This window comes from Pezoporus flaviventris, unplaced genomic scaffold (assembly GCF_033815535.1).
Source record: "Pezoporus flaviventris isolate CSIRO_AGI_PZ_B2104156 unplaced genomic scaffold, CSIRO_AGI_Pfla_v1 ptg000013l, whole genome shotgun sequence".
NCBI classification, from domain to species: domain Eukaryota; kingdom Metazoa; phylum Chordata; class Aves; order Psittaciformes; family Psittacidae; genus Pezoporus; species Pezoporus flaviventris.
Window position 1 is genome coordinate 22,680,126 of NW_026892561.1, and position 25,779 is coordinate 22,705,904.

At 47.5% G+C, this 25,779-nt stretch overlaps 1 protein-coding gene across 2 annotated transcripts in view; it reads left to right on the forward strand.

The window, feature by feature from the left end:
• Positions 1–244: 244 nt before the first annotated feature.
• The window catches only part of P3H2 (prolyl 3-hydroxylase 2), an 80,314-nt gene continuing 54,779 nt past the window's right edge, over positions 245–25,779 (forward strand). Inside the window, exon 1 of one of the 2 annotated variants that reach the window (XR_009743142.1) lies at positions 245–1,096. Coding sequence is in view for 1 of the 2 variants with exons in the window: in XM_061452156.1 (XP_061308140.1) it covers positions 623–1,096 (474 nt within the window). In the remaining variant the exon portion in view is untranslated. The remainder of the gene's footprint in view (positions 1,097–25,779) is intronic. The other variant, XM_061452156.1, reaches the window with a different exon arrangement.

Here is a 25,779-nt window from a genome sequence, read left to right on the forward strand (position 1 = left end):
GACGCCAGCAGCGGGCACACGGGGAAGCAGGAGGAGGTGTGGGGCGCGGAAGGGAAAAGAGGGAGGGAAGGCTGCTACTGCCATTTAAATCACTCCGGGGAGATGTACATTCCACGACGTCATTTAAAAGCCCTGCACCGCGGGCGAGCCGGGCAGCGGGGATGCTCCGAGCGGCTCCCGCCCCGCGCCACCGCTCGCTGCTGGGGGGCCGGGCAGGGCCGGGCCGGTGGGGCGGTCCGGACTGCGGAGCGGGGCCCTTTAAGAGGTGCCGGCAGCGCGGGAGGGCGGCACAGGGCCGGGCGTGCATGGAGCCGTGCCGCGGCCCCGCCACTTCATAGGCAGACCCTCACCGGAGTCCCGCGCTCGGTCCCCGGACCTCGCTGCACTGAGAACCGCTGCACGGCGCCCCGCTCCCACTGTGCGGACCCCCGGACATCTTCGCACCGTGATCCATTGTGCGGGGTCCAGCTCCCGTCGCACGGACCCCACAGCGGCGGACTCCACTGCACGGACCCCCGGCCTCTACTGCCACGCCCCCGGTTGCAGCCCGCCTTCGGACCCTACCGCACCAAGCTCCGCTACCCGGTGCCCGCACCCCTCGTTGTACCGGATCCCGCTCCCCATGGCACGGCCCGCCGGTGCGGCGGGCATGGCATCCGGGAGCCGGCCCTGGGGGGCCCTGCTGCTGCTGCTGCTGCCGGCGGCGTGCCGGGCCGGCGGCGGGTGCGCGGGGGAAGGCGGCCCGCTGGAGCCCTTCGACGCGCTGTACGCCACCGGCGTGGAGGCGTACTACGGCGGAGACTTCGCGGGCGCGGCGCGGTGCCTGGAGCGGGCTCTGCGCAGCCGGCGGGAGCTGCGGGACACGCGGTTGCGGTGCCGGCGGCTGTGCCGCGGGCAGGTGCGGTTGGCGGCGCCGGGACCCGGTGCCGGTGGAGACCTGCCCTTCTTCAGCTCGGTGCTGCGGCGTGCCGGCTGCGTGCGGCGCTGCGAGGAGCCGCGCCTGGGAGCCGCCTCCCGCCACCGCGCCCCCGACGAGGTGCGCGCCGACTTCCAGCGCAGGGTGCCCTACAGCTACCTGCAGCGCGCGTACATCCAGGTAGGCACCTCCCGGCCCCGCGGCAGGGCTGTCTCCCTCACCGTCCCTCCTGACCTCCTCCTCCCAGAAGTTACCCGCTCTTCCATCCCAGGTGTGGTGCTCCCCTTCCATCTCTCTCAAGCTGCCCAGCTCTGGTCCGCTCTTCCGTTCAGTGGTCATGGCCTGTTCCCAAAAGAGAGCATCCCAGATGACAACTCGGACACTGTGCTGCCATGGCTTACCTGTGCTTTTCATAATCATAGAATGGTTTGGGTTGGAAAGGATGTTAAAGCTTATCCAGTTCCAACCCCCTGCCATGGGCAGGAACGCATTCCACTAGACCAGGTTGCTCAAAGCCCCATTCAACCTGGCCTTGAGCACTGCCAGGGATGGGGCAGCCACAGCTTCTCTGGGCAACCTGTGCCAGTGTCTTACCACCCTGACAGTGAAGAATTTTCCTGGTTGTTTTTTTTTTTTGTTTTGGGGAGGGATGGTTTTGTTTGTCTTTTAGCATAACATAATATAATTTGGAAAATGATCTGCTCTCAGTTTTCTGAAGGCCTCCAGAAGTCCCACAGTAACATCCTGATGCCTTCTGCCAGGGGTTCCTTTTCAAATAAACTCAACTTATGCTCTGTTGCAGGAGCTGGGAGTGTGTGCGAAGCTGAGAGCTATAGAATCTCTGCTGCTGAGTTCTGGTGGTCCTTATCCTGTTGTGCAATATGAAATGATTTGCATAACACAGTATAATCAGTATTTAGCAGCCACTGACATCTTGAATTTCAACCTCTTATCCCAATCTTCCTTGTAGCTGTTACCTTCCCTGAGGAAAATGGTGTTATTCTTTCAACTTCCTTGCCAAAAAGAATTAACACCCTGCCCCCAAAAACAACAACAAAATTTACCCCAAACCAGGATAGTTAATGGTATTTTTCTTTTAGTTCAAGATTTGTGCTCTGTCAAGCCAGGTACCTGTAGTTAGACTTCCTGTTCATGACTAGTAAGGACAGCTACTGTGGGACTTCTACTTCATGCCAAGATGGGTTTTTAAAATCTTTCTGGAACATTTCCCTCTGGGCTTGTGCTGTATTTGAGCACATTCATAACCTTTTAGTTGTTATAGGCAGCTTAATAGGTGAAGAGCTGCACAGCAGAGCAAGGGGAGGGCGTTTCTGCTGAAATCCATTTGTAGTTGGAGAAGGAAGCATCTGCCCTAGGCACTGCCAGTGGCTGTGGTGCAGTGACTACACAACAACAGATCAAGGAGGCAAATCATCAGCTACTACATTTTAAAACCTTTTGGAAAATTGTAGTGATGTTGCTTTTTCCTGTAATTCCATTTTCTGCTGCTGCCTTAATGTCATTTTTACAAACCAGGGACTAGAGCTGTATTGGCTTGAACTCTGATGCCCATGTGCCGCATAATTCCTGAAAGAGCTCCTGGAGTGAAATGGGACTATAATTTAGCTCATGTATGATCCCAGTGAAGCTGGCGGAATTTTCCGGCTGTCCTTTCCCTGAAAGATGCTCTATGTAATGCCACATCTGCGTACACAGGTGTACCATCTGCGGGAAGTGACACGAAATGTGTCATGCTAAAAAATAAAGTGATTTCTTCTCCTGAATTTAAAGCCTTCCCTGAGTCACAAAGGTTTGCTTATGCCAAGATTGTTAAAAAAAAAAACCAACCCTTTAAATTATGGTATGGGTTTTTGTTTCCCATTTCAGTAAAATCAATATATAAAAATGCAGATGATTTTGGGGTATTGTCTGTTTTTCCATTTCTGCTTCTACTGGGTCTGAGGAGTTTATTTTCCTCACTTAAAAATGCCTTGTAAACTTATCAAAGCAACATGCTGAAAGCAGTCTTTTTTCTTATATGTGACTCATCTTAATTTGCTTTTTGCAACATCTGGGGATTTTATATTCCTTCTAACACTTTGATTTTGCTGCTCTGTGATGAAGTAGCGGATGTTCTTGCTCTCCGCATGGATGCGCGGGTTTTGGGCACTGTAGCCAAGGGAAGATACTCTTTGAGTAGACTGTTTATGGTTTTAATACCTTTTTCTTTAATTCTTTATGATGCTTTTTGGGTTTTGTAAGCTGCACTTTGATTTGCTTTGTCCCACAGAGTAACCTGTTGTGGTTTGTCCACATCCTCTCCTTGCTGCTGCCTGTACACGAACTGTGTTCCCAGCATTGCTCTCTTGATCTGGCTCAACAAGTCTGTGCGTAGAAGAAAATGCCCCATGTCGGATTTGCCTGCACTTGTGCAAAACACAAGGTCTAATGTCTAGCAGTTACATACACTCAAATGTGAACCATTGTGCCAAGGCTGAATGCCAAAGCTTTGGCATGTTCCGCTAGGGCTGGGAGGCACTGGCATATGCAGCCTCCAGGGAGACCTTTGTCTGCAGCATCTGCTCTGTGCTTTGACAGAGAAGGGGAGCTGCAAAGCAGGGCTTGTGCGGAGCCCCCCTACCTTGCTGTGGGTGCATGGGCTGGCTGCATGGCTCCAGGGGTGGCTGTTTGACCCCCTGCCTACCTCACCCCCGTTTTGCTCCTTGAAACTAAAAAGGAAATGAGATGAGGTTTAACACCCTGCTGAGTATCCTGTCTGGATGCGTGAGGAGGCTGGGATGCTGCGCAGTTGTGCAAAGTGTCGGCAGGGCTGGACAGAGGGCAGGGTTTGGTGGCATTTGTGGTTTGAGAGAGGAGGAGCAGCCTGGAATGTGCTTCCCACCTCCCACTCACGCTGACCTTGTTCTTGTTTGTTTCTCAGGAGGAGAGAAACACATCCCTCCAGGAGGGAGTGACAGAACAAGGAGCAGATTAAAAAAATCGAAAGGTTTGGCTCTTGTGCAGTGCTTTGAAAGTTGGTGCTGAATATACATGAGCCAATCCTTGCAACACTCTGGTGGGATATGAAAAGCAAAGGCTTTTAGTCCTGCTGGATAGATGCACAGGCCAAATATTGGCCAGCACTGTGTGTGTCTCTGCTGCTTTTTAGGCAGCAGAGCCACGCCATGAGCCCTGGGAGCAGGCTGGGGTCTCCTGCTGCTGCTGGTCTCTCACTGCAGAGCAGGCACCAGCACAGTGTGACCCAGCTGTGGCAATATGAATTAGTCTCTGCAGTGAACTGGTGGAAAACTGGTGTTACAATAGGAGGTTTGGGACTTTCTTTGCTGTCTAGTGGACCATAGCAGCATCTGTGTTGCTCCTGCTTCTAAGCAGATGCTTGAAATACTCCTGCATGGAGCACAATGGGGCAGGGAGGTGATGATGTGAATAGGTGAAATACCAATGACATCCCTCTGTAAGAATATGTTCCATCAGCTCTTTAAAACCATGTCATCCTATCAGTTTCTTGAATCATTTCCTAATTTCTTTCTCTATATATTTCTTAAATAGAAACTGTGGTCTTATGAAGACCACCATTCTGTTTTAGAGGTGTGATCTGAGTGGTTTTAGTGACTCTATCATGATGTGAGGAAAGATTGTGGGGCACTGCAGGTCTGGGACAGCTTATAGATTTGGCTGGAGGTTTCTATGGACTTTGGGCCCTGGATCAGACCTCTGGGGTTAACTACAGGGACTAGACAAATTGTATTGAAAAAGCAGCCCAAGTCCAAATGTGTTTGCAAGTCTTTGCAGCTTCCACATATGTCCTGTAAGTAGGAAGACAACTCCTTTTCCTAGGATAGCTAATGTTTTCAGGCAATTCAGGAATGTATTTGGTACAGCTAGCTGAGGCAGTTAGAATGAGATGGATTTTGAGAAGATACGGAAACAGATAAGGTGATGAGAACATGTGATTTAACTCTTGTAGCGCATGTAGTGGGCTCTCCAGCCCCCAGAGAAAAGGTCCTTCAGTGAGTTTCTGATGTCATGTCCCATGGGCAGAAAGGCAGTTTGCCTTATGCTGATGGTTCTCTCCTGTGTGCTGCCTGGTTGGTTTTTGTGATTGAAGCACCCTCTAGGCTTGGCAGGTGGGTGTGGGGGGGATCTCTTTGCCCTCTAAATATTTTATTAATCATGCCTGCCTCACGTAAGTGCCTTAGTCATCTCCTTTCTGTTAAATACTGGCCTGCAGGCCATGATGTTTCAACCCCCCTTTTTTGAGGATTTTCTAGCTCTCAGAGAGCGTGGAGAAGAAGCAAATAATGTGTACCATGTTTGCTGGCTGCGAGCTGCTGACTCAGTAGCTGTGTTGGAGCTTGCTGTGGACAGTTTGCCACCAATCCCATTGACAGAGCATCACTTCCAGTCCCCATTTAGACTCCTGAAAGTCATTTGGTCCAAAAATAACAAGTAATCTGGAAAAGCTAATCATGGCATCAATTGCAAAACCAGGTCTTGCCTCTTTTGTACCCTATTAACCCTTGTCTCGAGGTTTTTCTCCCTAGTCTTATCTTGTTCCCAGCCACAGCATCCCCAGCCTGTTTGGTGAGTTGATTGTTATAGCCCATTTTCACTTTCTCTCTACATTGGTGCACTGTTATTGACCACTTGTTCCCATTTTGTAGATGCTGACTTGCAATGGTCTCATTTTCCCACTTGCCTGTGTGTCCCATTGCACACTGGTGAAGCATAGCAGGAATTGTACGTATGTGGTCTGTAACCACCAACTTTGGATCTGGATGAGGAAAAGTATTTTAGTCTATTCTTGGGTTAAAACAATAAATAAAACAAGTCTCCAGCACGTAAGGTATTGCTCCTCTCAGTAATGTTAGATTGTAGGTGGACCAAAAGGCTTATTCTGTTGTTGTCTTAAGTTCTCCCTTGCAGTGTCAGAGGTGTGCTTCAGTTCTGTTATCATCATGATTTCATGTACTGAAAGCATAAAACAAAAATGTTTAGGATTTTTGTGTTGTAGGAAAGACCGTTGATTTGTCCTTTAAATAAATGAAAAATAATCTTTTGCTGGTCACACAAACTTTATGCAAGCAGCTTAATCTTTCTAGGGGTCTTGTTTGGGCAAGACTTTGACTTTTTAGTGTTGTCTTCTCTGCTGGGTCTTCCACACTGGAGCTGATGGGGCAGTGATGGAGGCACTGCTGGGAGCATGTCCTTGGGTTGCGCTGTGCTGTCCTGCCCACACAGGGCACCAAGATTTCTGAAATGCAACACAGACACAATACTGCCTTGATAAGAGTCTATAGGAGGAAAATAAATAGGTAAGTTAAAAAAATAAAATAAAAAAAGCAATGTGGGAACCCAAACCTCATAAACTTTTGTGATGCAGATTATCACCCTACTCCAGTTCTGCCTTTGAAAACTCCCTGTTTATGAGAATCCAAGCTCAAGGGAGGACACTTGTGTGTGTAAAACCTCTAACTACTCCAGGCTGATCGTTCTGTCTTTTGCCAGGTCGCATAAGCACGGAAGCACATCGTTCTGTGCTTGTGTGAGCCTTACCACCAGCCGCGCTTGGGTGTCTGTCTGTGAGTGCTTGTAGCAAGCCCCGGGATGACAGTTAAGACATCTCCTTCTGAATTCTTTCCACCTTCAGTAACTACTCACTGCTGCCCATCTCTGTGCTGTTGCACTGGCCAGAGTCTTTTGTCTCCTTGACAGACATCTGAATGTGTCCCTAGACACCTAGGGGTCATGGAGTAATTTTGAATTCTCAGCAATGTAGTTGCTCTGGGAATTTGGTTTGTTTCACTGATATTTTCCATGAATATTTCGTTCTGTTTTTCTTCTGCATGGGTTTAAGCAGATAACAGGATGTCCTGGGGTGAGATACAGCCTTTGAGGGGAAGGTGGTGATTTCACTTACAGTGTTTCATGGGTAGTAAAATGAGAATAAAGTGTGAAATCCCACTACTTAAGAGTCTTTGTGGGAGCAGCCTACTGAGGCTATTTCTTGCCACAGCCACCAGCTGTCCTGAGGTCTGCCTGCTCAGCTGGTCTTGCTTTTGTCAGATTTATATGACACATCCCAGATAAAGACCTGTAGTAGAACCATCAGATAATGATTATTAATTAGGTTATTACTATTAATGGTGTTTGTTTATCTTTAATCTTGAGAATTGGTATTGCTCAGATAGATAGATCCCGGAACTAAGATCTTGGAATGTCTCTTTATTTAGATTTTCTGAGAGAGCATTCCTAGTCCTCACCAGAGGGTAAATGTTAGTGCTCAGGAAGTTAAAATCATGTAGACAAAAATAAACTCAGTTTATGGGATGGAAAACTCTGAGTCTTGATGGTTGGGTCTGGAACACTGACCCAACTGTCTCTGCCCCTGTTCTTGCTGCCCACTTCAATGAGATGTTTCAGAAATGTTTAATTTTGGGTTAAAAGTATTATCAGAGTGGAAAAGAGGTAACCCACTGGTTCAATATTGACAGTAGCAAACGTGGACTAGGCACACATTTTTGTCCTGAACGTGAGCTGGCATTTGAAACCAAGAGTTACAGTGGACATTTGCTGTCTTCATAAGAGATGTGGTTTTGACTTTTTGACCTTGACTTACACCTTACTCTAGATGGTTGTAGTGACTTCTGGTGTGTGGGTATTCTTCTTTTTAATTTGATTTTAATTTTTATTTTTGTATGTTTGTTTTTTTTTTGTTTTTGTTTTTTAATAGAGAAAATCCACAAACAAAACTATGGTGTCTGCAGATTTCTACATCATTTCAATTGATAGTAAATTAGCACAGCTGTGCTCAGCAGCACTGCAGATCAGGACACAAATGGCACTAACTGGTCTTAGACTCACTAAGCTCATTTCATACAGGCTAGGAATCAGAATTTGATGTCCATGACTACATTTTTTGTCTTGCCAAGTTCCTCTTTCTCACCTCATAGCTATGTGATCATGCCAGGGCTCCAAAATGTACTCATGGCAAGTCACAGCCTGCAAAGTTTCTCACTCTTTTAGAGAATGAAAGGTAAGCCTGGATTCCTCCTTATTTCTTGGCAATCCCTGGTGCCATGCCTTGCATGATGGTGAAGACAGTGGCGTGACTCACATGGTTGCACTGGGTGTTTCGAGGTCTTGATCTAAAGGCATCCCAGCTACTGAGCTAGGTTAACATCCCACCTTGAACAAAACTGGCCATCAGTAGTGCAGGAGAGACCATTTGCTTTGGAGAACAGATTCCTGATTATGTGCTGTAACCCAGCAACCTGCTCTTTCCCTGTTCTTTTATCTCCTTTGTTTCCTGTCGTTTTTTTGCACCTTGCTCTTCACTTGTCTCACACTGGCTTCCTCCACTGGCTGCTCCTTGGCAGAGCCTTGCAGCTGAACTGCCCTGTCTGTGTGCTGCGTTGCACTGGGATTTGTTAAATGGCTTTTTGCACTGCCTGTTCAATTTCATCCATACATCCTAGTGAGCTCTGCTCTGGCAACTGCTGAGTCCTTTTGTTGTCCTTGGCTACAGTGATAACTAATGGCAGTTGGTAATAAACTGCATGTGAATGAGCAGTTCAATTTAGCTCTGCTAAACAAACTAATGGCCAGTACTCACTAGCTGTGCCTGAGATTTCAACAAGAATTATTCCCATTTCCTTGTAGAACTGGCGATTTCATCATGGATGGCATGGGCAGTAATGAGAAACCATCCTGTCAGTAATTGAGCTGTTTGCTGCCAACCTCCTGAGCCTTGCAGGAACCTTCCTAGCAGGGCTTGAGGCTGTGCTTGACATCTGGAGCAAGGGAATCAAGGGTTATTTATCTTAGTATTTTCCTTCTGAGGGGGTATGTATTAGTCATTGTGATTGGGTTTGTTCCCGAGGAGTAGGGACCCCTGTACTCTGCACATGGCGTATTTCCATGTGTGTAGTCTGGACCGAGGCCAAGCTGAGTTTGGATAAATCAGTGTGAACCCAGAGTGACCCAGCTGGGGGCCATGGATTTTCTTATCCTTTACACTGGGGAAACTGAGCTCAGGATTTGGCCTATGCTTTTTAACAGTAACTGATGGCAGGAAGAAGGGTGCGAAGTTCCCTGGATGCTTTTGTTTCCAGCCAATGTATTGGCAATAAGGTATTGACATTTTTAGTTCTTGGCTGTGATCTGGTGGTGACTAACAGAGGCAGGGGGTCTGCCTGTGGGTGGGTTCAGGCAGCAAAGAGCTGTTCCCTGTCACCCTGTACCTCCCAACCAGTCCTTCTTTCCATGACAACTGGTCAGTTAAACAGACCCTCCAGAGCTGACATCAAGGGTCAGGGATTTGGTCACCAAATAATTACAGCAACAAAAATAGCATCCCCTCCCACCCCTTCCTTCCCACATACTCCTGCTGAATCCTGGCTTATAAATGTCTTTTTTTTTCTCCATTCTTGGATGCGAAACCAAGCCCACATGTATTAGCTGGAACGTATGGCAGAGTTTGGCTGCATCCCATCAGTCGTGAAGGCCAAATACTCGCCTGTAGCTTCTTATTCACTCAAAAAAAAGGAGGGAGAAAAACCACGTTCTTTCAGGATTGGATGAAAGGCTGAGTCTGTGCTGAAATAGGGTGTGGGACAGCATGCTGACCACGCTGTTGTGCTGAGGAACATGTTCCCTCACAGCACAGAGGTGACAGGCTGGCCATGGACAAGTAGGCTGATGGCAGCTGCCACCTCCATCTCCTCCCTGCCCTGATACTGATTCTCAGATCAGGTAGAATTTGCAGATGGGCTGCTTGGGAAAATGTCATTGGCACCAGGGGTGCAGGGCAGCCAGGAGGTTTTAAATATGGAATAGCCACGAGCAGGAGAAATTTCTGTCTCTGTAGCACTAAAGGTTTTATTAAGGTTTGGGGGAACATCTGGGAGGTGGCAGAGAACCCTGGCAGGAGAAGAAAATGAAATGATGTTGTCAGAAATGAACTCCGCACCACTAAAATGTACCTATGTCCCAAGAGTTTTACACTAAAGCACTAACAGCAGGTTTGTGAATGGTTTCCCTGAATGTGCTGAATTACAGTGGCTCCTATGGAAGATGCATTCATTGCTTGAAAACTGAGATTTACGTCCAAAGCCAGACTCATGTTTGTGCCTTAAAAAAATCTATAGCAAGCTGTGCCCTTGGGTTATGGACTTATAATTTGGTAGCAGATCAGAAGCACGTTTTGGGGGTGGTGGTGGTGGCTCCCAGAAGCAGCGCATGGTGCTCTCTCTGTCACTGGGTTTGTTCAGGGCAATATCTTTCTGTGTGCGGTTGTCTCCAGCCACATGCATGTCTGAGCTGTCTGCAGTATTGTATGGATTCCACGCAGTACGGGTGTGTAGGGGTTGGACATGACACGACCATCAAGAGTAGCTGTGGCTGCAGTAAATGGCAATTGAAGCTAACGTGGCTGCTTGCTGACCTGCATGATATTGGTGGGTTTCTGCCCTAGCAGAGCCAAACCTTTGCTTGCTGCCTTGCCAAGTGACATCACTCCTTCCTTTGCATGGAGACCCTTTAGCAGGTTCTCTGCACCTCTTCAGTGCAAAGCTTCCTTGGGTCTTGCACATACTCTTCTCCCTCCCAGCACACATGGATTTTGCAGTGGAATGGAAACAAAACAGAAGAAATCCCCTAAAAATCACAAAATGGCTGTTAAGGCACCAGCATGTTGCTTTTCACCATGTTTTTTCCAAGCCTGCTGCAGTGATGGCCTTGATCTTTCATGTGGCTAAAGAAAGACGAGCCTGAGACTATGCTATGTCCTGTCAAGGTCAGAGGCAGGAGCACTTGAATCTGGAAAGCCTTCTGCCTGCGATGAGTGCAGAGCCTTCTGCAAAACAAAAGGTGGGCAAATCCTGTGTGAGAGTATTGCAGGTAGGGCACTGCCTGAACCCACAGATCTTTGAGGATGGGGCTAGACTCCTGAGGGTGTGATGGGGAGATATGCCGAGGTTCATAGCCCAGGGCTGTGGGTGCAACTTCTTTTGAAGATGGAGCCAGCCGTATTCCTTCCCAGAAAAGATCAGTGTGGTACAGAGAGAAAGAACTTGGAAAATATCCTTCAAAATATTTGCTGAAGGTGTTGCTGTGACTAAAGCAAAGTCTGTTGGTTCCCTTGCTTAGAAAGCTCTGTTTTAAAAGAGGTTTTTGCCAAGGTACTGCCTGTTCTAAGGCTTATATATATATATTCTGGGGCATCTGTCCTGAGTTACTCTGTCTCTTTGGAAGCAGATGAGAAACTGCAGTTTCATTGAAATAGTCTGAAAGGAAGAGCATTGACTTGTGGTATGTTGCACTGCGCTGCTGCTGGAAAACACTTCTCCATCCAGGTTTGCCAGCCTCATCCAAAGGATCTGTAATTGAGTAAAATATTTGAGTGATGGGGAGGAAAATGCATTGTGCCTTATTCCAACTTTTCTTACTTACAGAATTGTGTAATAAGTGGATTTTTTTTTCTTTTTTTTTCCTATGTACTGGTATTCCTGAGGTGCTTCACTGAACAAAAGATTTTGCTCTTGAGAGTCTTTCTAGGGATAATCTTGGAGATATGTAGGTAGGTGATAAGGGTTTGCTCTTTTTTAAGGACTGTTAAACCTCATTCTATTGTAAGGAAGCTAGAATTAGTTAGACCCCATTATTTTGAGAGAGTTCACCTCACCCGTGTCCCGTTCAGATGTGTTGCAAAGCATCCTACCTGCCATGCTGGTGTTTGTGTCACAGGGGCTGAGAGCAGACAAGAGTTGTCTGACATGTGGGCCGCAGTGGTCGGGGTGGGGAGTGTTTGCAGGTTGTGAAGAGTTGTGAGATGCACTGATCTCTGGATGTGGGTGAGGGAAGATGGGCCTCCTGTCACTTTTGGGAAAGGCTTTTATTGCTTGGTGGTGTTCCTTGATCCTGCTGATCATTCCTGCTGAGAGCAGGAGGTTAGGGCAAGGTTTGCTGCAGCCTGAGTGAGTGGTGCATCCTGTGCTGTGAATTACTGTGGTGCAGAGAGATCACACTGTGCATAAGCATTTGAGGGTGTTGAAGTGACTGCAAATCCCTGTTGTGGGCTGCTGGAGAAGCCGATCTACAGCTTTGCAGGACTTCTCCAGCACTTCCATTCCTGGGGGAGGCAGAAGGTACCCTTTTCACACAGCTGCATGCAGCCGTGAAGCTGATTGACATGATGCAGAGTATTATGCCCCACCTGGGTTGTCTGCGAATGGGCTCAGCTGGGGGATAAGTGGACCAAAATGCTGCCCCCAGCACCAGCTTTGCTGGTGTCTGTGCAAACTGTGGTGCCTAACAGCCAGCACAGCCTCCTCAAACAGACAGCGTGGCACAAGTTGAATTGCTCTTGCGTTTGGTCACTTCTTTTCCTTTTGCTTTAAATACTAATGTCATTTGGCAGCTTGTAGTTCCCGTCATCCCTCGGTTGACAGTATTACTCTGTTTCCTTGCATCCTGGTGTCCAGATGCTGCTAGCTCTGCTGCTTCTCTGGAGTTGGTGCTCTGGGGTCAACCACAGACTTGCTGGCTGTGATTGCCCATTTGGATTTGTCTCTTCCTCCCAGCCAGATACCTTGGCTCACTGTTATTGCTGCTAATAAAACTTGATTTCAGACTGGATCCTTTTATAAGGCAGGCAAATCAAATAAAACAGCAGTGCACCGCTTTAGGAAGCAGTCAGCTTTAGGAAGCTGTCAGCTGTGTGTCCCTTCTGTACAGCCCAGGCTGTGCTGCAAGCTGCTGGTAGCTACCTGTGAGCATGTCCTGTGTGTTGAAAGGATGCAAAGGACTTCATGAAGTTCCAACCCCCTTTACATCAGGCAGTCATCTCCAGCACTGTCCATAAATCTTTGCCTCTCTGATTTGCCTGATTCTGAGCTGTATGAGCATCCTGCAGTCCTCTCTGCTTGGCTGCAGTGGCAGACAGCAGTGCCCTGTTTTATCTATGTGCATCCACTTGGCAGTTACTCAGCTCTAGGCAGCTAACTCTGTTTGCCACAGAGTTCCCCTCCCTCCCCAGGTAATGTCCATGTCTGGCCTGTAGCCTGCATCTGGTTTATTGCTGAAGCCTGTCTTGGGCAGGCTTCATGCAGCACATTTATCTGCATGGGGGAGTTGAAGGTGTTGCACCCTTAGCTCCCACTGGCTCTGGATTTACATCAGTTCTAATGGCTCAGGCTGATGCTAGGTGACTTACTAAAGCACAACTGCACTGTGTGTTGAACCACATATTTTGAATCCAGAGTGTTTTCATTCTGTACAGCACTTAGATGCGATCTGTCAGACCTCCTGCTTATATGTAGCAACCACCTGATGGTCCCAGCTGTGCTTTATCTGGGCCTGGCACCCGACAAGTGCTGCTGTGGCTACCAGCAACAGTTCCCGAGGCAGGACACAAATGGTTGGCTTTGGTCCAGCCTGGCACTCCATGCCCTCATATGCCCATCCGTGGAATGAGTTTGATGTGCAGTAATTATACACCAGGCACTCGGCATTGTAAGACATAACCGACATCACATGTTTGGAGAATGTCAGATGCGCTGCATGATGTCTATGCACTGTGAGTGAGCTCTGACTGGCATAGCGTGCATAAACAGTGGCAAATTAATTAAAGATGTCCTGTACTGCAAGAGAAAAGCCCAATTATGGCAGTGGTTTGCTCGGAGTCAATAGTGCTGCCTGGCTTACTAGCAGAGCGTAAGCTAACTGTACTCTCAGCAGAAACCAGTCATACAGTGGTATAAACAGTCACAGGTGTCCTACATATGTAAGAGGAGACATACATGACAGCCATGCAGGTCCAGAACAGGTCAGCTTCAGACATGAACCTTGGTTAGAGCTCCTTCACATGGAGCTGTGTGCAGCAGCACAGGACTCCATGCAGCAAACATTTGTGGTTAGGTATTATTACCTTTGCAGAGATCTTTCTGACTTCGGGACCTTCAGTATATTTTATTCCAGATGTTTTTTCCCTGAGCTGCTACTGCTGCTGTTTAAAGGGCCCTCAAAACCTGATGGCATCTGCGGGATCTGTGGGAAATGGAGCACCTCAGATGAGTGGGAGCCCTAAATTATTACCAAGATGAAGAATAATGGTTCTCCTTGTTTTGGCCTTCAAAGCCTGATAGGATCACTGCAGAAAATGTGACCCAAGGGGTTATTTTTTTGAGTGGTTCCCAAGTTACATACGCTTTCTGGCTGGGACCTGGGCTGAATCTGGAAACCCAGCTGCCTTGTCCAGGGGCAAGAGATTTCATTTCACAGAGAAGGACTCATCTGGCTGAAGATGGAAGGTGAAGTGGGAGTCCTCAGTGTCTTGAACCCAATCCTATCCCTCTGTCACATCACCACACCGTGTCATAAATCCTGTCCCATCATCACACCACAAATTCTCCTGAGAATCTGCTCTGAACACCTCTGTATTTCTTCCTGTTGAACCTCATCAGTAAAACCCTTAAAATCAGCACAAGCTATTGCAAGGAGTGTCAAACCCATCTTCATAGTCCAACCAGCCATGGGGCTAAGCAGGAGTGACAACTCATCCTGCCTGCAGCTGTGCTGCTTGAGGAGAGCTGCTGAGAGTGACTCTCCATTTGCAGCAAGACTTTATCTAGTTTTCAGATTGCTCTGATTTAAAAGAAAAATGAAATCACTGCTGGAAAAATAATTATTTCAACATCCATGTGAAGGCTTTCGGAAAGTCGATATTCTTCTTAATTTCAAATCCATGGAGTGAACTATAGTTTCAGCTGTGCAGCATGTTTCAGTTTGTCTTCCTCCCATGGGAGAGTTGAAAGAGAAACATAAGTGAGAAAACTGGTGCAGGGAACAGAAACGACAGAGGAATTGAGGGAAACAAGTGACAGTATCAAATGTGCTTGTGTGACAAACCAGAGGAGGAGGTCATGTGGATGCTGTCCTGTTGTGGGACACTCACCTGTAGAAGTTTTGAGGAGAATGAGTAGTGATGGGTTCAGTTTGTTTTGAAAGGAGGAGCTTGAAAAGAAGTTGTATTTGAACATCTTTGTGCAGAAAACTGGAGCAAGAATTTGTGTGGGAAGAGGGAGCTGATGGTAGTATCTCACAGGGTCTCGACGCTGCATAAAGCAAAGAGCTGTCTTTAACTTGTCAACTATCTTGTTTGCATCCTGGTTTTGAAGCCTGTGTAACTTCATTTCTACTCTGGCGCACTGTAAAGCCTGTCTACCAGCTGTTTGGCCTTCAGTGCTGTGACACGGGGGATTTGGTCCTCCCTCAGGACGAATGGGTCTTCCAGGCCAGGTAGCTGGAGATGTTTAACTAGGGCTGCTCTCAGGTAGTGTGCATCAGGTTTTCCCATCAATGAAGCATGTCCAAAATTATTATTATTTTTTTTTTTCCAGCTAGATCCTACGAGAAGGTTTCATATTCATAATATAAACTTTCTTTTGTAGGGCATTGGTCTTCAAGCACATACACATTTCTTTTCTGAAGTACAGCTACGTGTGTTGTTGCAGAAGAAAATTCACAATGGAGTTGATTGTTCTTTTGATGTCTCCCAGGTTAGCAGTTGGGAGCATCTTTGTTTGTAAATACCTTTTCTACTACAAAGTGAGGATTTCTGGGAGCTTTTAGCCTTTGTTTTAGCAAAAGGGATATGCTTACCTGGCATGTGGTGCAGTACCCCAAATCTGCTTTGAGATTGGAAATTGTAAGCAATTATACAAGAGTTAGTAAATTAAACTGCTCTGTAATGTCTTCTGCAGAGATGTGCAGGGCATCTTGTGGATTTGGGAGAGCTCAGAGCTTGCTTGTGCACATGCACGTGTGTGCACTCATAGATGCAGAGCTTTAAGATAGTAGCTGTATTCCTTGAATTCATCAGAGATCCCCACTGGAAAAAAACCTGGCAAAAATATGGCACCCTGAATTTGTAAATGTTTGCTTCTTTGTTCACATTTGCTCATACCCCTGGAGGAATGAAGTCATTTATTTTATTTGCCCTGCTGCTTCACACTCCTACATATGAATGGTAGAGAACAAGACTGGGAGTATGAATAGCTGGCCGCATGTGGTTTTGAAAGACGTGTTTGCTTGCACGTTAGTGTCTGAATAGAGTAACTGGCTCTGAAATCCTATCAGTAAGGCTTTTGAGTAACTTAAAACCTTTCTAGTAGATGCTTAGAATTTCTTCCACTCTGACATTGTGTGAGCCCCTGTTGAAGTTTCATTACCTCAGTAACCACAGAAAAGCAGCCAGCCTTTTCACTGAAACCTTCTCCACAAAGGTCTGGATTTATTTCTATTTTTTTTTTTTCCTTGAATGCAGAGCAGAGTTTATTGTAGTTTAAATACAGGGTAGAAGGCCAAAATCACATGTTGATCTGGGTGGCACTTGTGCTAAAGATGGAGTATGAATGCGTCCGGTCCTCCAGCTACATCTGTGCAACTCTGCACTAAATATGGAAATGAACTGTGTAATTTTCAACATAAGTAAGATATTCAGTGCTTTCTTTAGAGTAGCTTATAAAAGGCTGGTCCCAAACAGCTGCTGTTTCATGGGCAATTCTTGGTATTTTCCATACTTTAAATAACTTCAGAGCTTTGTGTCATGCTCTGGTGGGAGCGTTCCCTGCTGTCGTGGTTTAAACCCAGTCAGGTAACTTGTTCACTCACTCCCAGTGAGTGGTGCCAAGCTGACAACAATCAAGGTCCGTGTTCGTCTCCCCCCCCCTCCCTGCACCGGGGCTCTCCCCTTCCCCGCTCCCGGAGGAACGGGGAGGAGGATCGAGAGAGTGCAACTCCTACGGGTTGAGACAAGAACAGTCCAGCAACAAATCACCACCGCTACTATCAGCTAAAACAATGATAAGGGAAAATAACAAGGGAAGAGAATACGATACCACCGGCCAAGAAAACGAGTTCCACCCGGAAGCTCCTGTCCTTCCGGGTAACTCCCAGTTACCCCCCACCCCGGGCATGACGTGCTGTGGTATGGAATACCTCCCCGGCTAGCCCGGGTCAGGCGCCCCGTCTCTGCTTCCTCACAGCTTCCCCTCCTCCCTGGCAGAGCATGAGCCTCACAGAGTCCTTGGTCAGGGTAAACATCACTTAGCAACAACCGAAAACATCGGCTTCACCAACGCTGTTCTCAAAACTAGAAGTCAAAACACAGCACTGCACCAGCTAACACAAAGGAAAAAACATGACTGCTACTGCTGAACCCAGGACATTATCCACCCCTTATTCCATACCATTCACGTCGTGCTCAGATCCCACATTTTCAATACACCATCGCTCTCCCACATATATACATCCATATACATACAGACCAAGAGGAAAAAAATCATTTTCTTAGTGCATGGACCAATCCCTATAATGCTGCTGAGTCCATTCGGTCCATGATGTTCCAAGTTCATTCTCTGTTGGGATGATGGCTGGAGGGAAGTCAGGGCCAGTCGCTGGTGACCTGGAGACATCTAGTTGATGGGCTATAAAAGCATTACACAGCAGGCAACAGCATACAATTGAGTTCACTGGCTGTTTTCCCCTAAAATCAAATCCCCTTGAGGTATACATCGGACTTCCCCATCTTCCCGCATTACCCACCAAGTATATCCAGGTCCCTGAGCAAAAGCAATCCCACGAGTGGGTTTGCCTTTACCTGAAGCAGGAATAACCCAGACTGTCTTCCCCAGCAAATTCTTCATATGCACCACGGGAACTTTGTCCCCCTCTACAATATGTAAAAGTTCTGACTGGGCTGGGCCGGCCCTGTTGGCAGATCCTCTGGTGTTGACCAACCAGGTGGCCTTTGGTAAATGTGTATCCCAATGCTTGAAAGTTCCCCCACCCATCGCTCTCAGTGTAGTTTTTAACAGCCCATTGTACCGTTCGATTTTCCCAGAGGCTGGTGCATGGTAGGGGATGTGATATACCCACTCAATGCCATGCTCTTTGGCCCAAATATCTATAAGGTTATTCCGGAAATGAGTCCCATTGTCTGACTCAATTCTCTCTGGGGTGCCGTGTCGCCACAAAATCTGTTTCTCAAGGCCCAGGATGGTGTTCCGGGCAGTGGCATGGGGCACAGCGTATGTTTCCAGCCACCCGGTGGTTGCTTCCACCATGGTAAGCACATGGCGCTTGCCTTGGCGGGTTGGTGGCAGTGTGATATAGTCAATCTGCCAGGCCTCCCCATATTTATACTTCAACCATCGTCCTCCATACCAAAGAGGCTTTAACCGCTTGGCTTGTTTAATTGCAGCACATGTTTCACACTCATGAATAACCTGGGCAATAGTGTCCATTGTTAAGTCCACCCCTCGGTCACGGGCCCATCTGTATGTTGCATCTCTGCCCTGATGGCCTGAAGTGTCATGGGCCCACCGGGCCAGAAATAATTCACCTTTATGTTGCCAATCTAAGTCCATCTGAGCCACTTCAATCTTAGCCGCTTTATCCACTTGTTGGTTGTTCTGGTGTTCCTCAGTGGCCCGACTCTTGGGTACATGGGCATCTACATGACGTACCTTCACCACCAGGTTCTGCACCCGGGCAGCAATATCTTTCCACAGTGCAGCAGCCCAGATGGGTTTACCTCTGCGTTGCCAGTTGCTCTGCTTCCATTGCTTCAACCACCCCCACAGGGCATTTGCCACCATCCATGAGTCAGTATAGAGATAAAGTACTGGCCACTTTTCTCGTTCAGCAATGTCCAGGGCCAGCTGGATGGCTTTCACCTCGGCAAATTGACTCGATTCACCCTCTCCTTCAGCAGTTTCTGCAACTTGTCGTCCAGGACTCCATACAGCTGCCTTCCATCTCCGATGCTTTCCCACAATACGGCAAGAGCCATCAGTAAACAAGGCATACTGCTTTTCACTTTCTGACAGTTTATTATATGGTGGGGCCTCTTCAGCACGCACCACCTCCTCCTCTGGTGACATTCCGAAATCTTTGCCCTCTGGCCAGTCCATGATGACTTCTAGAATGCCTGGACGACTGGGATTTCCTATTCGAGTTCGTTGTGTAATTAGTGCAGCCCATTTACTCCATGTAGCATCAGTTGCATGATGTGTAGAGGAGACCCTGCCTTTGAACATCCAGCCCAGCACGGGCAGCCGGGGTGCCAGGAGGAGCTGTGCTTCAGTGCCAATCACTTCCGAAGCAGCTCGAACCCCTTCATAGGCTGCCAGTATCTCTTTCTCAGTTGGGGTATAGCTGGCCTCAGATCCTTTGTATCCCCGACTCCAAAAGCCGAGGGGTCGACCTCGAGTCTCCCCTGGAGCTTTCTGCCAGAGGCTCCAGGTAGGACCGTTCTCCCCAGCTGCAGTGTACAGCACATTTTTTACATCTGGTCCGGTTCGGACTGGTCCAAGGGCTACTGCGTGAACTATCTCGCGTTTAATTTGCTCAAAGGCTTGTTGCTGCTCAGGGCCCCATTTAAAATCATTCTTCTTCCGGGTCACATGATAGAGAGGGCTTACAATCGAACTGTAATTTGGGATGTGCATTCTCCAGAACCCCACTGCACCCAAGAAAGCTTGCGTTTCTTTCTTATTAGTTGGTGGAGACATTGCTGTTATCTTGTTGATCACATCTGTGGGGATCTGTCTACGTCCATCTTGCCATTTTATTCCCAAAAATTGTATCTCCTGTGCAGGTCCCTTGACCTTACTCCGTTTTATGGCAAAACCGGCTTTCAGCAGGATTTGGATTATTTTCCTCCCTTTCTCAAAGACTTCTTCCGCTGTATCGCCCCACACAATAATGTCATCAATGTATTGCAGGTGTTCTGGAGCTTGCCCCTGTTCCAGTGCAGTCTGGATCAGTCCATGGCAAATGGTAGGGCTGTGTTTCCACCCCTGGGGCAGTCGGTTCCAAGTGAACTGGACACCCCTCCAAGTAAAAGCAAACTGTGGCCTGCACTCTGCTGCCAAAGGAATTGAGAAAAATGCATTGGCAATATCAATCGTGGCATACCACTTGGCTGCTTTTGACTCTAGCTCATACTGAAGTTCTAGCATGTCCGGTACGGCAGCACTCAATGGTGGTGTGACTTCATTCAGGCCACGATAGTCTACTGTTAGTCTCCATTCTCCATTAGACTTTCGCACTGGCCATATGGGGCTATTGAAGGGTGAGCGGGTCCTGCTGATCACCCCCTGACTCTCCAGTCTACGGATCAGCTGATGGATGGGAATCAGGGAGTCTCGGTTGGTGCGATATTGCCGCCGGTGCACTGTTGTGGTCGCAATTGGCACTTGTTGTTCTTCAACTTTCAGCAACCCCACAGCAGAGGGATCTTCTGAGAGACCAGGCAAGGTGGACAGCTGCTCAATTTCCTCAGTCTCCAAAGCAGCAATACCAAAAGCCCACCGGTACCCTTTTGGGTCTTTGAAGTACCCTCTCTTGAGGTAGTCTATGCCGAGGATGCATGGAGCCTCTGGACCAGTCACAATAGGGTGCTTTTGCCACTCCCTCCCAGTCAGGCTGATTTCAGCCTCCAGCACAGTCAACTCTTGGGATCCTCCTGTTACTCCAGAAATATAGATGGGTTCCACCCCTTGACAGCTTGATGGCATCAGGGTACACTGTGCACCGGTATCTACTAGAGCCTTATACTTCTGTGGGACTGATGTGCCAGGCCATCTGATCCACACAGTCCAGTAAATCCGATTGTCCCCTACCTCCACCTGGCTGGAGGCAGGGCCCCTCTAATGGTCGTCACAGCATTGGACACTTAAGTCGTGTTGAAAGGGATTATTCTTCGTTATCACAGGAGCTGGAGTAAAATCAGCTCTTCCACTCCATCTGGGAAACTGCTCACCAGAAACTGAAGCCGTAGCTCTCATGGGACGATCAGTCTTGGCCCTTGCTCCCCTCTTCAGTTCACTCACCCGTTCCTCCAAAGCTGAAGTAGGTTTTCCATCCCACTTTGTCATGTCTTCTCCGTGATCCAGCAGGTAAAACCATAGGGTACCCCGTGGCGTATACCTTCTGTATCTCCTCTCTTGAACAATAGGACGTCTTTTGTTAATAGCTGAGACGCGTGTTGGTACACGTGAGGAGCTGGATAAATCAGATACATCGTCCCTCAATTTGTCGAGGTCCTGGGACAGTTTTTTCACAGCTGAGATGATGGAAGGAGTGAGATTGTCTTCGAACTCTCGGAGTTTATGAACCATTTCATCCACTGTTAGTGGTACTATGTCATTCCAGGTCACTGTTGCCAATGAATGGGCATATGATGACGGTGCATTCCGTGTAAGTTTTCGCCACATGGGTCGTGTACATTCAACTTCATCTGGATCTATAGGTGTATCCCCGTTATTCGGCTTGATGTGATAGATCATCTCTACGATGGCCGATTCCCTCAGAGACTGGATGCCTTTGTCTATAGTAGTCCACTTGGCCGAACGACTCGTAACATCGTCCTTGTACGGAAACCTTTCTTTCACAGCTGCCAAGAGCCTCCTCCAAAGGCTGAGGGACTTTTTCTCTCTTGCAATTGCTTTGTCAATTCCCCCTTCTCTAGCAAGTGATCCCAGCTGCTTGGCTTCTGTACCTTCTAGTTCGTGACCATCGGCCCCATTGTCCCAGCATCGGAGTAACCAGGTGATGATGTGCTCCCCTGGTTGACGGGTAAAATCTTTTCGCATATTCCGCAGCTCGGTTGAGGTCCGAGGTCGAGAAGTTACCTCTTCTTCTTCTTCTTCGTCATGTGAGGATGACTCCTGATCAGATTCTGGACCGGGTGGTGAATTCATTGGTTCTTCATCTCGCTTCACCCTTTTTGCCTCCTTTTTGCTTGTTCTCTTGCGTACAGGGGCAACCGATATTGGTACGAATTGGTCCTCTGGTTTGGCTGCAGTGATTATCACTGTGGTTTGAGTAGCGACTGTACTTGTTGCTGGGGGTGGTGTAGCTACCGTGCTTGGAGCTGGGGTAACCGCGCTGTCTGTTGCCGTTGAAGTTTGAGCAGCTGCTGTACTTGCCACTGGGGTAGCTGCGCAGTTCATTGCAGCCAAAGTTTGAGTAGCGACTGTCGCTTTGCCCTCAAATCCGCCGACATTCTTTTCCTTTTGAAGGTGCTGGATAGTGTTGAACAAGGCCCTGTAAGCATAGGCCAAGCCCCAGCACGTTGCCGTGATTTGTCCATCTCTGGTATGGCCAGAATGACCACACACCTCATTTAAGTGTTTTACTAATTCTTCCGGATTTTGCAGTTGTTCGGTAGTGAAATTCCAAAATACTGGGGGGGCCCACTGACCTAGATACTTGCCCATACTATCCCACACACCCTGCCACTCATGGCTGTCCAGCCTCTGGGAAAATCTCTCGGTCCTCCTACATCGTCGTTTGACCCCAGACAAGACCCAAACCTGAATCTGCTTAACTCTTGAAATCAGTAGTGGGCAAAACACACTCTGTATGCGTGTTAGCATGGTGATTCCCATCACCATCAGCAAACAAGTCTCAAGAGCATTAAAAGGCCATTTAAAAAATTCGAAACTCTCAAATGTAAATGGTCTGGGGGGACGACTAGGAGGGTAAAAGGATGTCTCCTTCACAGGTTGAGCACCTGAGAAGGAGAAAAAAGATGTGTAATTGCTAAGCACCTCCATCATATACCTCCCAAAGTATAAAGGTGGTGACCACACTGGGAACATAAGCCAGATCAGTTTCATGATCAATGATTCTATTGTATTACAAGTCATTACCATAAAGTACAATGGGATAAAAACCTTAGCCCAAGCCCCACACTTGAAAAACACTAATACAGCCAATACCGGATGGACGTAAGATATGGTATACTGAAACTGTGAGATCAAGAGGAAAAACCTTGAGAGCCAATAAATCAGCATTGTGACGAGTGACTATCAATCCAGTCAGATCTGTTCTTATCTCAACCCCTCGTGCCCCACGTTGGGCGCCAAAAAGAACTGTCGTGGTTTAAACCCAGTCAGGTAACTTGTTCACTCACTCCCAGTGAGTGGTGCCAAGCTGACAACAATCAAGGTCCGTGTTCGTCTCCCCCCCCCTCCCTGCACCGGGGCTCTCCCCTTCCCCGCTCCCGGAGGAACGGGGAGGAGGATCGAGAGAGTGCAACTCCTACGGGTTGAGACAAGAACAGTCCAGCAACAAATCACCACCGCTACTATCAGCTAAAACAATGATAAGGGAAAATAACAAGGGAAGAGAATACGATACCACCGGCCAAGAAAACGAGTTCCACCCGGAAGCTCCTGTCCTTCCGGGTAACTCCCAGTTACCCCCCACCCCGGGCATGACGTGCTGTGGTATGGAATACCTCCCCGGCTAGCCCGGGTCAGGCGCCCCGTCTCTGCTTCCTCACAGCTTCCCCTCCTCCCTGGCAGAGCATGAGCCTCACAGAGTCCTTGGTCAGGGTAAACATCACTTAGCAACAACCGAAAACATCAGCTTCACCAACGCTGTTCTCAAAACTAGAAGTCAAAACACAGCACTGCACCAGCTAACACAAAGGAAAAAACATGACTGCTACTGCTGAACCCAGGACACCTGCTTTCTCTCTAGAATTTGTTCCAGAGGCTCATGTGTTGCTTCAGTGATTCATCACTGGGTTAGGAAGGCACTGTGGCACGGGCAGTCATAAGATTTCTCTATTGCTCCTTCTCCTGAGTGCAGGTTTCCTGGCAAGGGGATTTCAGTCCTCCCCAGAATGGCACATACCTTCTTTGGCACAAGAGTCCTCTTCCCGCATTCACCACTGCGCGCTATCAAGGTTGCTTCCAACCTGACTCCTCCTGCTACTGGTAACGTAGACCAGAAGAATTACCCAGGAGCAGAGATGTATTTTTTTCCCAGCTTATTGTCCCATCTGATTTCACGTCAGAAAGCACTGATAGTGTATGCCACTGCTATGTAGAGAGCCTAAAATCTCATCTTTAAAGCTCTTTTTTGAGTGGACTAACCCCAAAAAACTGAACATCAAGGGTGAAGGTTTTTTGTTTGAACTCCTTGAACTCACAATTTACATTCAGTGAAGTTTTACTTGCCAACACTTGAAGAGAGGAAAAGGAAACCACCTTTTTAGACACTAGGCGATGCATAAAATGTGTCTCCTCAGACACTCTCATTTTCATTTTTATTTCTATTTTTTATTCAGACACGTATAAAATTAAGGGATTATTTTCTTTGGCACAAGATCATGACTATTTTCAGAAGCATCAAGAGCTGCTCCAAGTGCTGAAGTTAGTGCTGCTTGGGGAGATTGGTGCCAGGCAGCTGCTCTTCATTTTTAGGGGATTTTAAGAAAGTTCACAGTGCTTAGCTGGTGTTTTAAGTTTAGTAGAGCCTCTGTTTTCTCCCCTAGAGGTTCATTAATCATATTATTTGTTGCGTAAGCAGCAAGGTAGCAATCAGACAGGAATGATTGATGTTATTTGCTCACATCCTATACAAAGTTGTTGGAGTATGAATAAAAGATGAGACGACTTCTCAGTCTGGAGAAAGAAAAACTTTCTTCTGTCTGTGCTGTGGGGGGTCCAAGACAAGAAGCTTACCTTAGCTAAATAAGCATACAAACCTCATCTAATGGCTTTCCTCTTCATACTGGTAATGGCTCTTTTTTTTCCGCTCCAGCTTCTGATTTTTTCATGTGTAATCTGCACAGAGTCAATGGTTCTGCTCTGTGCAAGCAGATGGGATGCTCAGAGCTAGTAACAGGTATACAGCCTTCTGGAGTTGATGAACTTTCATCTCAAAGAGCCTGCAGTGCTTGCACTGATGTAGTAGATAAATTACCAAGAATGCACAAGTTCAGCAAGATTAAAGGAGGAATGAGAGTTTGCTGCTCTCAGTTTGTGACTGTGGGCAGAATCTTCCAGGCATCAGACACCCAACCACTCCAATAAAATGGCAGGGGGTTGGAACTAGGTGATCTTAAGATCCTTTCCAACCCTATTCTATGATTCTGTGATTCTAAGAGGCTAGGAGTCTGATCATGTGCTTTGCCACTGATCACACCATGACTTGTTAGAATTATTCAGCTGCGAAGACTGAAAGGCCCCAGTAAATTGCCTTCCATAGAAAATGTAAAAAAAAAACCCAGCCGAAAAGCAGCGTATGACAGAAGGGTAGCAATGGCAAGTGGGCCAGCAAGGCTGCTCTGTGCCCTGCTCCGAACAGCCTGGGTGTCTGATGACCTGAAGTCCATCCCTCATTCTCCATTTTAAAATTCATTTCAGTCATGTATGTATAGCTGTTCAAACTCATGTTCAGGTAGGAGGTTTGCTCTACACATTTTCACTGCAGATAACTGCAGAAGGAAGAAGGCTACACTGCGGTTTTGGGCTGAGTCATATGTGTTGGCAGGCAGACAAGAGTGATGTCTCCATTAGCAAGCTGTGAATGTTTGATCTAAACTTGTTGTGAGTCAGAAGGTGCGAATTGCTGCCTGTAATTCATGTTGCATTTCTTCTGGATCTCCTTCCCATGCCAGATGCTATCTGGTTCACCAGCATGGACGCTTTCTTCCACCCTGGGCTTCTGGACCTAACCAAATCCACATGTGAGGTGTAAGGGGGGGAAATACTCTTGGTCTTACTTTAATATTCCAAGGCAGAGGTTTGCCATGTCTTTCAGTGGATGCAGATGTACCATCGGGTACACTCTCTGGCTGTTTCAAGCATGATATGAAGTAGACAGAGCAGTGAAATCATTTTACTATAAAAGCTGTGATGCTAGGGCTGCTTCCCCAAGACAGCTGACGTTTCACACTCCCCACTGAGAAAGTCTTGCTGTAATCTGCTAGGTAAGGAAAGTATTTTTATTTCACCTCACTTTGAGCTCTGAATACA